Source organism: Mus pahari, chromosome 7 (assembly GCF_900095145.1).
Source record: "Mus pahari chromosome 7, PAHARI_EIJ_v1.1, whole genome shotgun sequence".
Classification (NCBI taxonomy): Eukaryota; Metazoa; Chordata; class Mammalia; order Rodentia; family Muridae; genus Mus; species Mus pahari.
The window spans coordinates 110,386,648-110,401,748 of record NC_034596.1 but is presented as its reverse complement, the minus strand read 5'-3'; the positions used below and the strand labels follow the sequence as shown (position 1 = coordinate 110,401,748).

Genomic DNA, 15,101 nt, shown 5'->3' with positions numbered 1-15,101 from the left:
TCCTCCTTCCTCTCTCTCTCTCTCTCTCTCTCTCTCTCTCTCTCTCTCTCTCTCTCTCTCCCCCCTTTCTTGATCTATGCCTCAACATCCAGTGGTGTCAATTTCCAGTAGAGCTCTGGCTTTGTAGCACCTACTGACCTAGTGTGTGTAGTTCTTCCTGCCTTCATGAAGACACGGGGATATAGCACTGCTGCCTTCAGGAAAGGGAAGACATCTTCTGTGTGTTGTTGTACTACATTGTGGAGATGATGGGATCCTACAGGGAGAAACCAGTGCTCAAAGTGCTCACATTTCACAAACCTGTAAAGTTGTAGGGCCACAGGTACGGTAAACTGAGGGTCATGTAATCTCACAGAAAGTTAAGTGGGACTGTGTAGGTAGATACTGACCTGGGCCTCTGCACATGATTTAAGCTGTAGGTTCAGAAGACTTCCAAAATAAAAATGATGCACAACACAGACATCGATACTTCTTGCATGTTACACGTGAGAATGTTTTACCCTGCTCCCTGTCATCCCAGCCATTCTATGTCTAGCTCACACTTTGCCTTCTCCCCTTCAGAACCTGTGGCCTCCTACCAGAATAAGAACAAAAAGCCAGGGAAGCTCCCACACAGTTGACTGGACAGCCATGCCATTGACAGTAGTAGAAAACCCACAAAGCACCCTGGCTTTACAATCTGACTGCCTAGCTTCCCTGGGCTGCCCATCTTCACTCTTCCCAATCCTCTTCTGCCTTTGGATGAGACACAATCATCTCACCCCACAGACAAGCAGATGAGTGTCACACATTCACTGTGTGAGGCAGCACAGCTGCGGCTGCGGGGTCTTACTGCATATAGACAAAGCATTCTTTCTCTGAGAGCCTTGTATGAAAAGAGGGATCAGCTAGGCTTGAACATGAAGTTCGATGACTTTGGTTTAAGGATGAAACAAAAATCAAGATCAGGCCTGACAAGAATTCCAGGACTGTGAATCCAGTTCTATTAGTAAGTAACTGTTTGAAAGTGACTTTTTTTTTTTTAGCCTGTGGCCATACCACTCTGAAAATACCACAACTACTCTCATCAAAAAGTGGGCATCCTTGTCCTTGATGGATTATGCATCTACAGCTAGCCTCTTCTTCCAGCAGAGTGCTACCCCTGACATCAAGGAGAGGAATTCAGTTGCCCACAATGAGGAGAAAGCAGAGAGGCAAAGGCTTGAGTCTGAATCCTCAGATGCTCTTTGTGGCTGTCACGGCACAGGCTCTGGCCCACTGGCTGCACATGGGAGCTGTGTGGGTAGATTTATTGTCCCATGAGCCCTCCTGACTTCCTATACCATGGGATGCTTGTGCAGAGAGCTCACTGTCTCTGTGGTGTTTGGTGAAGGGTAGGCAATTGGTATACAGGAGGAAATAAGAAATGGCACTCAGGAGCTGTGTGCTCTAGATTCCTTACCGTATTAGGCACCACTGTGTGGATTGAAGATAGTACCTAGCCTAAGACAGCTCCCTGAATGTGGAAAGGCAGCAACTTGGTCCAGGGACAGCTTCCCCTGGATGTTACTATAGCACTAAGCCAGTGGACAGCTCCCTAAAACTGTGAAGACAGCACTTAGGTCTACAAACAGCTCCCCTAGAATGTAAGAACATCAACTAGCTTGGGGACAGCTCCACAGAGCCTGGCTTCCTGCCAATCAATAGTCAGAGAAACGCTAATGAGAGCAGGAGCAGGTTTAAAAAATAAAAATCAAATGAACATAATGACACACATGCAAAGTGCTGTCCATCCTCAGCTCTGTGCTGACAATAAAGACAGAAGATGCATCCCCAAACACTGCCTCCCACGAGGCACCTCTTCAGACATGGCTGGCTGCAAAGTGGGCCTGTGGTAGACATGCATGTTATTTCTGGCTAGGTAACATCTGTGAATCTGCCATGAGGCACCAGTCATTGCTTACAAATACACATATACGCACAGAGAGACAGACAGACAGACAGACACACACACACACAAAGACACACAAAGACATACACACATACACAGAGAGAAACAGATACACATGCATACATATGCAGACAAACAGACACACACACATATACACAAACATACACACAAACATGCACACATACACACAACACACAAACACACACAAAGACACATACACACATACACACATACACAGAGAGAAACAGATACACATGCATACATATGCAGACAAACAGACACACACACATATACACAAACATACACACAAACATGCACACATACACACAACACACAAACACACACAAAGACACATACACACATACACACATACACAGAGAGAAACAGATACACATGCATACACATGCAGACAAACAGATACAACACATACACACACATATACACACGCATCACACATACAAACACACAAAGACACATAGGCACATATACACACAGAGAGACAGAAACACATACATACACATGCAGACAAACAGATACAACACATACACACATATACACACACATGCATGCACACATACAAACACACACAAAGACACATAGGCACATATACACAAAGAGAGACAGAAACACATGCATACACATATGCAGATAAACAGATACACATACACACACATATACACACACATACACACATATTCACACACACACACACACACACACACACACACACACACACACGCATGAACACAGAGCTGGCTTGCTATGTAGCTGAGGATGATCTTAAACTTCTGATTCTCCTGTCTCCAATTCCCAAGTTCTGGGATCACAGGCAAATGCCACTATGCCCATCTTAGAATATGAGTCTTGATCTTGTGGACATACAGAGTAGAGTTGTTGGTCTTAGAATGAACAATCCTAGCCAGAAGAAACAACCAAGTCATGGTTGTAACAGTTGTTACTCTCATGAACATGAAGGTAGCTTACTGCACATCCCCAGCAGAGTTGACATCATAATTTTTATATTTTTAGTTTTCCTTTAAATTTTCACATATTTATGCATTATATTTTGATCATATCCATGCATCATCATTATCTCCAAATAACTATTCAGAATGTGACACCTTGTCTCTCTCTTAGCCAGGCTTGTGCATCTGAAGTGGTGGCTCTTCAACATTACTGCATTTCCTCAATGAGTGACACTGAACAGTGTTTTAAAGATTTATTTATTTTTATTTTATGGGTGTGTGAGTACCTGCATGCATATGTGTGCATACGCATTTCTGGTGCTCTTAGAGTCTAAAGAGAGTGTTGGACCCCTGGAACTGAACTGATGGACAGTTGTGAGCTACCGTGTGGGTACTGAGAGCTGAACCTGCAAGAGCAACAAGTATGCTTAACCATGGAGCCATCTCTCCAACCCCAACACAGAACACTCTTGATGCCTTTTGCACATTGAACACATCGGCCCTTCACATTTTTTTTCCTAAATAAAGTATCTGTTCAAGATTTTTACACATTTTGCACTGGGTTCCTTTTTTCTTCTTTACCAATGAACTCCCGGCACAATGATAGCATACATTTGCTTCCACACAGGCTCTGTCCCACGAAACCATCCACAGGACAAGGGCTCTGAAGCATGTGGACACAGGGAGCTCTCTGCCTGTGCAGAAATGCCCTCCCCTTGCTCCTGCACATGCCCATGCAGCCATGATCTGCTTCGGTTATTGCCCGCTGCTTTATTCTTCTGTCCATCACTGCGAGGCTTATCCATGCCGCTTGTTACTGCATGCCTTAGTAGTTCATTCACTGCTAATGGTCTGTCCCATTCATCTGCTCACATGCTGGCAGACATTTCAGTTAGCGCTAGTGCTGCTCTCTACTACTATTACCACAGAACTTCCTGTGCAAACTTTGAATGGACTTAGGCTTTCGCTTATCATAAAAAGAGATGGAGTGGCTGGGACCTGAGATGTGTGGCCAACTTTTTAAGACATTTGTAGTTCCAGGCCCTCCACCCCACCAAAACATGCATCCAGACTTCTAAATTTCATCTAGTCTCCCAATATGCAGGATGTGAATCAGCCTCACATTGGCAGTCTAAGTTGTTCAACCTTTCCATAGCACCCATCACCCTCTTTCTCACATCATCTCCAAGCTGCCCTGGTCTGAGTGCCTGCATTGTGTTTGCAAAGGTTGTGATTCTGGTTGGGTTTCTCTGGTCCTCTGAAGAGGTTCCTGCTCATCTTGCACTGCTAGCTCTTGACCAGCCTTGACATATAACAGATGATCCCAAAAGTCCCCACGGAGCTCCTTGCCCTACTCTGGAGGTTTACCTGTTGCTCCAATTTCTAGAGTCCCAAATCCTTGGGACTCTGTGCATCTTCAGCTTTAGGGAGTTTCTTGGAAACAGCAGAGCAGCCTCTCATCTAATTATCTATGCTATGGGTGGTAGTGGAGGTCCCTAAACCACAAATATGTTCTAGCTGCCCTATCACTCGGGATAACCCCAGTACACCTTCCAATCCTGCTGCATGTCCTTCATGTTGCATATTTCTCTCCATTACTGTACCTACTCCATTTCAACTACATTTTCTTTTGGTCTGTTGTTTCTTTTAACAAATATGACTGAAAATACTGAAGGGCAGGGTCAGTCTCATATCTTTCCAATCTCAGAGCCCATTATAGTTGCTTTATATTAAATATGTTTTCAAATGCTTCTGAAAGTAAATTAATGAATGGCATCAGCAAGCAATGAATTTCAGCTTGGCCCTCTTCAGTGGCATGTGGTATGGGGATGTAGTTGTGCTCTATGGGTAAAACTAGAGCATGTTAATGCTATGCGAAGCCCCTGAAAGGACGCTGAGCCAGTGCTACTCTGGACAATAAAGTAAGAAGGTAGGCACCCCACTAACAACCCAGGGACAGTGGTAGTGTGGATTTAGTTATCCGTGCTCAAAGCATGTATCAGAGTGTCTCCTGGCCATGCCGTTGAGGAGGAGCACAGAAGCTCTACTCCCTATGGTTTCTGTTATGAGGTAATCAGTCCAACAGTCTCAAAGAGAATAAATTCAAAATTCTGTCTATGCAGGAGTCAGATTCTCCAGGATAGATATACAGAAAAAAAAAACCACCATGATTTGTAAACAATTCACTAGAAATTGGATGCATGTTGAAACACCACCAGTGTCTACAGTTTAAATTGCTACAGAGATAGCCTGTCACCCGATGGGAGGGGTGGGAGAAGGTCCTAGTTCAGGCTGGCTGCGGAGCCCTGCGGCAGCTTGGATTGCTGCTGCACTTCTGTGCTTTGTGCAGACGATGCTCATTAGAAATGTGACTCAGCGCTCTCCTCATTTAAGCACTCAACAGAAAATAATGAGTTCTGGGCTTTCGCACTTAAAAAAAAAATATGAAGAAACATCTATCTGAATACAGAAGGAAAAAAAAATGTGCAAGCCAGAAGTGCCCCCCAGCGCTCGGCCTCTGAATAACTCACAGCCATTGCTCTGAAATGGTCACCCAGTTGGATGATTATAATGTCCATTAGTTCACACTGGGCTGCTTTTGAAGGGAAATAACAGCTGTGGGTAAAAAGACTGGGCTAAAGGCATCTACTGGCACTGTTGTGGCTACCTGTGGTGTGAGGTCATCCTTCTGAGTGGTGGTTTCAAGGAACCCAGGAGCCAACATGGTGTGAGTGGTACTGGTGTCATGGTACTCTGGCCACACTCTGCCAGCTCCCCTTGCCAACTGCTCTTTCTGGGCTGTGGGGGATGTGAGCACTTGCCAGTGCTTCTCCTCTCTATGGGTCCTGAGACCACAGAAACATCTAGAAAAATATGCCAGCCTCTTATGGACATCTGCCAAGAGAAGCCCTTGTTCTAGCAGAGCAATGGTGTTGTCATTCTACATGAGGAAGGCTTCAAGTACCTTCAGGGAGTCAGCTGCTGGTGCTGGGATCACAGCATAGGTGTGTGTTTGCTATGTATGTAGGATAGGTATATCAGGACAGAGGACGCTCAGGACCGAGGAAGCCTTGGTGTGGGTTTGGGAAAAATCTCCAGATGTGGATGCTTAGCAGCATGCTACAGTCTTAGAAAACACAGCCCAATGAAGTAACATGTGGTCATTCATTAGAAAGAGCTGATGAGCCTACCACACACACCAGGGAGTCCAGCTTGCCCACCATCCCCTCTCACCCTTAGAGATGAGCTGGTTCTCAGGCTCAAAACACACTGACTTCTGGAATCCAGAACCCTTTGGCTTTTTTTTTTTCAATTAAAAGTCTGGCAAGGCCTGATTGCAACCTGCTCTAAAAACATCTTGGTGGCCATACTTTGACACCTTAGAAGCCCACTGAAAAATGTGACTCAGCTCCAAAACAAGCTTGTTCTAACATCCTGGCTGAATGAGCCAGGATCATTCATTTCACTAACAGCTATATTCGTTATAATCTCCATATTCTGAGAAGCGTTTGCCTCCAAACAAGAAGTCTTATCAGTTTCTTACTTTGTACCTTGGACCTAGCTGGCAAGTCTGGCCCTGAATAGCATGGTGATTACCCTGTGCCTAAGCCTGCCTTCAACAGACAGACAGCGGTCTAGAGCCCAAGCCTGAAAGCCTTACTGTTTTGGACACCATGTCATCTTGATACTCTATCCTAGATAGACAGTCATTCTGTTGTCCTGAGATATCCCAACCAGCGACTTTCCAGAAATTAGAAATCTCCAGGGATATAGGGACTGCTGAGTTAAAAACAGATCAGCCAGGTACCAAACCTAACTCCAGCCATGTTCAGATGCCCCTGTCCTCTTGCCATCTGGGCTGTGTCTCCACCCCTATCCTGAACACATTTCCTACAGACTGGAAACAGAGCTCTTCCTTCAGCTCTTAGCACTAGATTTCCTGCCATGGTGCCTGGAGCTAGCACAGTCCCAGGGTCCAGCACCTCCTTGCATGCAACCTCACTCTTCCCATAATACCCAGAGCCTGTCGTGAGGAGGGCCGCTGCCGGGAGCCTGAGAACTGAGACTGCTCACGCTGCTAAGATGTCCGCACCCTACAAACAACATACAAACAGGTAAAAGACAACCCAGGCTGTGAGGAGTAGGCTGAAGCATCACCTTGGCTGGACGAGTCTCATGGTCTATCCTGGGGTGTGCATTTGCTGTTGGGGCCTGGGACAGAAGCTCCAGGTAGGGCAGATAGCGCCGAAGGGTCTTGGCCAGGGCCACCTCCCTCTCCAGACTGAACCATTTTTCATTGTCAGCATTCTGTTGTAAGGACCTGAAAAAGCAAAGAGAACAATGACTCAACCATGCTGAACCTGAGATGGGAACAGGTGCAAGCATGGCATATGGACAGCCTCAGCAGCCTGCAAGGATGCAGCTATGCAGTGAGCTGCTAGTCAACACCTCTGCATCTCCTTGACCAGTGTTGTTTCTTAAGGAGCCTGGACTCACAGTTTCCACAGTGGGTGGAATGCAGTGGAGCTGTTGGGAGGGGCTGATGAGTGGCCCAACAAGACTCATGTGTAACATACTGCTTACAGTGTCCTGTGACATTGCTGACATGAGACAGATGGAGATGGAGCGCGCACGCGTGCGCACACACACACACACACACACACACACACACACACAAAAATGCACCCACTACTGACACCTGCAGCATGAACTCTCTGACTGTGGCTCAGATATGTCATCGTAACACTCAAGACGCTGAGGCAGAGGAATGGAAAGTTTTTTGCCAGCTAAAATAATCTATAAGGTCCTGTTCAAATTAAATAATTGAGAATCCCATACATGCAGGTGTATTTCTACCCAATTCACACCCAATTATGTGTCCTATATCCACCAGTACTTTCCTTTCCCAACTACATTTGATTTTCTTCCTTCTTTCTGTTTTTGATTTTTTAAAAAGTGTTTCTCTGTGTAGTCCTGGCTGTCCTAGAACTCAGTCTGTAAACCAGGCTGACCTCAAACTCAAATAGATCCACCTCTCCCTGTCCTCTGAGAGCTGGGATTAAAGGCATCATTGCTCAGGTTGCTTTTCTTTAAAAGTCACTGCATTGGCTAATTTTATGTTAACTGGACACAGGCTAGAGTCATCTTAGAGGAGGGAACCCCACTTGAGAAAATGCAGGTTGCAGATCAGGTTGCAGACAAGCCGGTAGGGCATTTTTTTTTTTAGTTAATGATTGGTATGGGGGTAGGGGATCTCAGCCCATTGTGGAGAGTGCCATCCCTGGGCTGATGGTCCTGGCTTCTATAAGGAAGTAGGCTGAGCAAGCCATAAGAAGCCAATAAGCAAAACCTCTCCATGGCCTCTGCATCAGCTCCTACCTCCAGGTTCCTGCCTTGCTTGAGTTCCTGCATCCAATGATAAATTGTTCCTTTTTCTCCCGAAGTTTCTTTCAGTCATGGTGTCTCATCACATCAATACTAACCCAACTAAGACTTTCAGAGTCTACTTAGTGCTGCCTGGATGTGTATGAGTGAAGGATCAGCTAGTCCTACTGGAACATGGGTAACCTCTCAGGCACCACAACCCTGAAAAGAATTAACCCTCCACCCCCCAGCAGCCATCAACTGCAAGTATCCTTAAAAGGAGATTTAAAGGATAGAGGTGTAGCCCAGTGACTGTGTAGGTACCTAGCTTCAGGATCGTGGTTCAATCCCCAGTATTACACATACACAAAAAAGCATCTGCAGTGCTGAGAAAGACAACCAGAGAGAAAGAAGGCTGACATGACACAGAAATGGGGGGAAGGCAAAGAGAGTCTGCTGTGGAAAAGGAAAAGGGTACTTTAAACCCTACAAAATTCTGTGAGCTTTGAACTAAAAACAAGAGTATGGCCTTAGTAGTATGGGAGAGTCAGGCACAACACCCCCCAAGCAGGGTCCAGGCTCATCCCATCTTTGTTTTAGCACAGGGGTGCCATGAATAACTTCAGACCTATAGAGTGATTGTTTTCACATTTAGTACTAACTTTGTGACATGCTGTGGCAGTGCCCAGGCTCTGCCTAGCAGCCACTCGGCTGTCAGATGGTCTGTGTTAACATCTGTGCCATAGATGTCCAGGAAGAGATGTTCGATGTTATAAACACCTTGGGCATAGCTCACCCTGTAGGTAGATTAGGGGGAGGGATAACAAGGTCAAGGCCAAAGAATCTCAGGCTTGAGTGACCTATGGGCCTGACAACTTCAGAGAACAGAGAAAACCTACAGATAGCTTGTAGACACAGTTGAATGTGACTGCATTAGAAGCCAGCAAGAGCCATGGCAGCTGTAAGAGAGGTGTCAGAGGAGTGGCCAGGCATCACAGATCCTGAACAGGGTCTGGACAAGCCAGTACAATGGGACAGAGACTCTAGAACTTGAAGCTGCCACGACAGAAGTGGGAGGAGAGTGATGTCAAGAAGACATTGACCAATTAACCAATTGCTTACCACATTCTCCTCCCAGGTCTCTCCAAGGAAGAATCCCACCTGCCTTGTAGCCTGTACGTGGGCAGCAGGCCAGCTGCATCGAACATTCTGTCTTCCACACTAGTGCTAACTGCATGTTCCACCAGTGAGGATGCCTTCTGATGGAGGAATGAAATGCAGGCAGGCTCATCGATGAGCCAGGACTAAAGTCATATACATAAACCACATTGCTAATAAGAGTCAAAGACTTCTCTAGCAGACTGAGTCTTAAGCGGTCGCTTTCAGTGCGTAGTATTCACCTGTGACTGAGCCTGTTACAGGTGCCTGTAAGTGAAGGTGACAGTTCAAGTGACCTATGGGAAACAAGTATAGTACGGCTGTGAGCTTTCTACCTGCTGTCCTGTGTGTGACCATCTTATGTTGCCACAAACTGCCTTTACAGTCACAGACAAGCCCCACAGTGCATCATTTGTTGTTTCATCAATCAACTCTGCATGAGATCGAAATAGTGAGGTATGACCACAGGTCTCTGGTGCAACCTCAGGTCCCTGGTGCTCAGTGGCTTTTGGGGTGTGCATCCCAGTGCATTAACCTGGCTTCTTTTCCTCCTCTTACAATTAATACAGGAAAGCTGCTTCAGCTCCTAGATCTCAGAAAATATTAAGTTCACCATTGCATTTGAAAGGTGTTTTGAGGCATGTGAAGTTCTGGGTTGATCTTCATTTTTTTCCCCAGTGCTTTCTTGCCTTTGACCAAGAGCAACCAGCAACTACACACCTTCCTCTCTCTTTCTTCTTGCTCTCTTGCTGGGGTTTGGAGCTATTTGACCACAAGGTGTCTTGGTTTTTTCATATTTGTTTCTCTTGGGGGAGTCATACAGCTTCCTAGGTGTGTTTGTTCAAATGAGAAATGTCTCTCATGGGCTCAGGTATTTGAACACTTGGTCTGCATATACTGTGTAACAGTTTCCTCGAGAGATTGAAACGTTCCATTCTACTGGGAAGCTCCTTAAGGCAGAAGTTAATCAACTCCAAATACTTCCAGGAAGTCCCTGAAACTGACCAGATCTTCTAGGCTTCTCCTTCCCAAGAATATTTAATAAAGGCTGCTGAGAGTTGCCCTCAGACAAGCCAAGCTGCCAAGAAGACTCTTGATACCAAACTGGATCCGCTACTTGGAAGAAGACCACCAGCTGAGCTACCTGGAAAATATTGAGCTGAGCCACATAGAGGGAACACTTTCCAACCCGTTGATCTGCGTGCAGGCTCTGCAATGTGCTTCAGATTCCCAGCTTTGTGAACTGTCACCCATGCTGGGGTGAGCTTTGATGATGCAGCTGTCTGGTGAGTCATTTCTGCTTCTCTAAGTAACCTCTTGCTCATATTCCTCTAAGTAGCACAAAGGCTCCCAAGTTGAACTTTAGTGGTATCCATATGGGGGAATCACTATCTGGAGTGAGTAGGTGTGTGTGTGTGTGTGTGTGTGTGTGTGTGTGTGTGTGTGTGTGTGTGTNTGTGTGTGTGTGTGTGTGTGTGTGTGTGTGTGTGTGTGTGTGTGTGTGTGTACAAGTGCATGTGTTTAGGGAGTGGTTGTGGCAGCAGTGTTGGTGTTGGTGGTAGTGGTGACAGCAGAGTGTGTGTGTGTTTGTGTGTGTGTGTGTGTGTGTGTCTGTCTGTCTGTCTGTCTGTCTGTATGTATGTATGTCTGTCTGTTGCATTTTCCCAAGAAAAGTGTTATACATCACCAATTAGTGGCATTTTGGGGGTAGGTTATGCTGCTTTAGATGGTACAGCCTTGCTGGAGGAAGTACCTCGCTGGGGACAGGCTTTAAGAGTTTATAGCACTGCTCTACTTGGGGTTCATGCTCTGGTTTATATTTATGGACTTCCCCCCTGGAACAATAAGCCATAATAAACTCTCACTTCCTTACAGATGCCTTTGGTCATGGTATTTTATTACAACAACAGAGAAGTACATCTCTGGGCCTATCATTTTCACCATGTGGAAACAATTTTGGTCTTCTGCAAATGGCTTTTTCTGTTTGCCTATACTTCTATCTTTCCCTCCCTGGGGCTCTTCCTTCATACATATTTGGTCCCTGAATGTCTCTGGACTCAATGGCGATGCTCACTTTGTTATATCTTCTCTCTGTTTTCTTATTGCTGTATCTCTAGATTTGCTACAGTTTTCTACATGAATCTCCCTTGCTACTAGCCTAGCACGCATTCTTCATATCTCCCACCTCTTGCATCTGTATCATTCCATCTGAACTCATGGGTCTCACTTTCCTGCCTCTTCTTCTGTTTAATAACCCTTAATTGGATTCTTCACTGAATTTTTTTCCTTTGGGTGATATATACACATGTATTTCCATAGCACTTTTCTTTTTCATTGCTGCTTTTGTTGCTGTGGTTGTTAAGAATTAGTCTAGCTATGTAGTTTAGTTTGGGACTTGAACTCATGATCTTTCTGCCTTGGTCTTTCCAGTGCTGGTATTATCATGCCTAGCTGCCGTTAGCCTCTTGCCCTTCTATTCTGACATCCTACTGACTTCTTAGGAACCGTTCTACCCTTCAAGTCTTACCTGTAAGGTGAGTATAGTGATGGTTATCTAAAAGTTATTCCTCTAGAAGCATGAAATCTCTGCTGCTTGATCTCAAATGAAGGTCTCATTTTGGAGACAATACCTTGCACACTGTGGAAAGGTTGGTGTGAAACATGGTGAGAATGTCGTCAACCTCCCAAGATATGGTGAGCTCTTTCACTGCTCATGGTGACTCCACATCTCCTTGGAAGATAACTGCAAGGTCTTCCCTGCACATCTCTTGCTGGTTTTGCCAACGTGTAACACTGAGTGCCTCACTGTGGTCAATGTTGGCAGGTACCCAGCTCCCACTGTGTTCAGCCAACTTACTCCCATGAGTGATGATCTGGGGACATCAGAAAGTTACTGCTTATTCTCTGACTCACTGTCTGTTACCCTTTGTATCTAAAGGGCCTGTTGTTCATTGGTTTGTTTGTTTCATGCAGAATAAGAAGGTGTCCTTTTTGCTCTGGCTTGACCAGTAATTTAGAGTCTTGAACCAGGCACAACCAATGCCCATCTTATCACAGCAGGCTGGGTGAACAGAAAAGTCTCCACATAGTGGATACTATTTATGCTTTATAAAGAATGGATGTATCATTGACATCAGATGCAGTCTAGTGAGAGCAAGTATCTCAGAAACCCATCACAATGTTCATGATTATAGGAAACTCATCTACAAACAAATCCAGTATAGACACTGGAGAGAGGGATGTGCACAAGCCATAAATAGAACTCTGGATTGGAGAAACATTCTGTTTATTGACCTGTGTTCCTGGCACTCACATGCTAATGTCAAAAGTTGTAAGATGATATTTTTGAGGACTCCTCCTTCACAGAATGTAAAATTTACCTGAATGAAACATCACAAGTCCTCCCCCTCCCCAAAGGGTGTTGACACCGAGCTATGTCCCCTACAAAATGACCTTCTGAGAGGATCTGGCTGCCTAATCTTCCATCCTAGTCTGGCTGTCAGCATCCCCCTGTCAAAGGCCAGCCATCTCTGAAGACTCAGCCAGCCCCGTCTGGGGTGGGATTAGGCCCCTGAGACCATTGTTACAATGCCTGTGAGATCATGGCTCACCTCAGTCAAGCCACCATATCCACTCTCTAAACTGCAAGCTAGGTGCTGCTATAGCTGTCATGTGTCTTTCTAACTGCTCAGAGTCTTGCTGGACTTGGGCACAGAGCCTTTGCTGACTTGGGTGTCATTGATAGAGCATTCCAAGCAAGGCATCATCCATGCCTGTAGAATCCACTGGGCCTGAGTCCTGGCACCACATCATTCAATTTACATGGACCAGGCCTCAGACAAATGAAACTGTTTTTCTCACAGAAATCGGCCCATGGATCTGAACAACCTATCCACACATGGGGGCTCAAGACAGTGACCAGGGTCAAGTCTATGCCGGGTTTCAGTCACTTTTGCTTGCTACCTGATGTCACTGGGCTTTCTTAGAACTAGGGGAAATGTCTTTCTTAGAACTAGGAAAAGCCTGTGCCACCTTCTATCCTAACAGCAAGGATTGTACTACATAGAACAAAAAGCTACTCTCAAGAGATCTGACTGTGGCCACATGCTGATCCTACCATACTCTGTGTATGAAAGGAACATACATGTACAAACAGAAGGTGCAACATACTGATTCCTGTGCAAGTGAGCCCCAGAACATCGTTCTGTGTAACAGGTTCTGGGTTTTAATGTCAGGTTTCATAGAATACATTTTCTTCCTTCAGGGTGCTCTCTTGGCTGGTGTTTTATGTCAGATACCCAAAGTACCTAACCAGGAAGCATATCCCCTGTTTGAAATACTTTGAGGTTTGGGAACTTCTGGATTTGAGTGACATTTGCATAGGCAAAGTGAGATATTTGAGGATGAGGTGCAAATTTAAACATGAAATTCAGTTGAATTTTACATAAGACATAGAGGCTAACATTCACTTTATAGAGTCTATTTGGTAAACTGTCCCTCCTGCAGGTGATAGCTTTGTAAGATCACTTAATGAATCCTTTATCCTGGATGGTCTTTTAAGATCATTTAGTGACCCCTGTGCCTAGTAAAACTTCTTGTATACATCATTTCAATGCTAAAAACAGTTTCAGATATTGGATTTCTAGGTTAAAGGTACCTCAATGTGTGTGTGTGTGTGTGTGTGTGTGTGTGTGTGTGTCCGCACGTGTGTGTATGTGTGTGTATATGTGTGTGTGTATGTGTGTGTGTGTGTGTCCTTTCAACACTGCATTTTGAACAAAATCAGATGCAGAAAATTATTTGTGCCATCCTCTAGAGAGGCATTTCTGGGAGAATGTTGTGAGTCAGAGAAAGATGCACTATCACCTGGAACACTGACAATGTCACACCTGCAGTGGACCATGGAAGCAGTACTTCATCTCAATGCGACCACTTCGTGCCATGCTTGGGTTTCTACTGTGACCTAGACATACTTTAGAAAATTTGGCTTTAAGTGGATATAACTCATTATAAATTCCTCACATAAAAGTTAACTGGGAATCAAGTACTAGCTGATGTTTCATGTTGACAAGACAGATTGTCAAGGATGTGTTATTGAGGTATTAAATGGAGAAGGATTGGAAGTTCAAGGCCAGCTAGGCTGCAAAGCAAGAAGGGTAGAAAGAAGAGAAGGAGGAAGATGGAGAAGAATAGAAAGGAGCAGATAGAAGGAAGGGATCTAAAAAAAGGTAGAAAGGAAGACAGAAAGGCAGGCAAGCTGCTACTGTTATGGGTGATACCAGCATATATTTAAAATCCCAGGAAGAAAATGCAAGTCAAAACTACAGTGAAATATCACCTCACACATTAGAATGGCTATTATCAAAATATAGAAACAGATACTGGTGAGGATGTAGCAAAGGCACTCTCACAATGCACACTGCTGCTGAGAATGTAATTGTTATGGGAACAATACAGAAGGTCCCAGGAAGTCTGAAAGTAGGACAGCCTTGGAATCTGCTCATCTCTTCCAGATATTCCTCCAAAGGAACTGGAATCAAGTGTCAAGGAAATGCTGGAGCCGATGCTGATTGCAGCACTATTCACAAGTGCCACAGTAGGAGATGAGTCTAGGCATCTACTGTGGACAAATAAATATGGACACCATGGACTGTCATGCAGCTGTGAAGAATGAAATCCTATCT

The 15,101-nt window shown here is 45.0% G+C and overlaps 1 protein-coding gene across 1 annotated transcript in view; it reads right to left on the bottom strand.

The window, feature by feature from the left end:
- Window positions 1-15,101, bottom strand: part of Ptprn2 (protein tyrosine phosphatase receptor type N2) — a 755,793-nt gene that overhangs the window by 427,354 nt on the left and 313,338 nt on the right. The window contains exon 5 of the mRNA XM_021201639.2: window positions 7,054-7,216. Coding sequence (XP_021057298.1) covers window positions 7,054-7,216 — 163 coding nt within the window. The remainder of the gene's footprint in view (window positions 1-7,053; window positions 7,217-15,101) is intronic.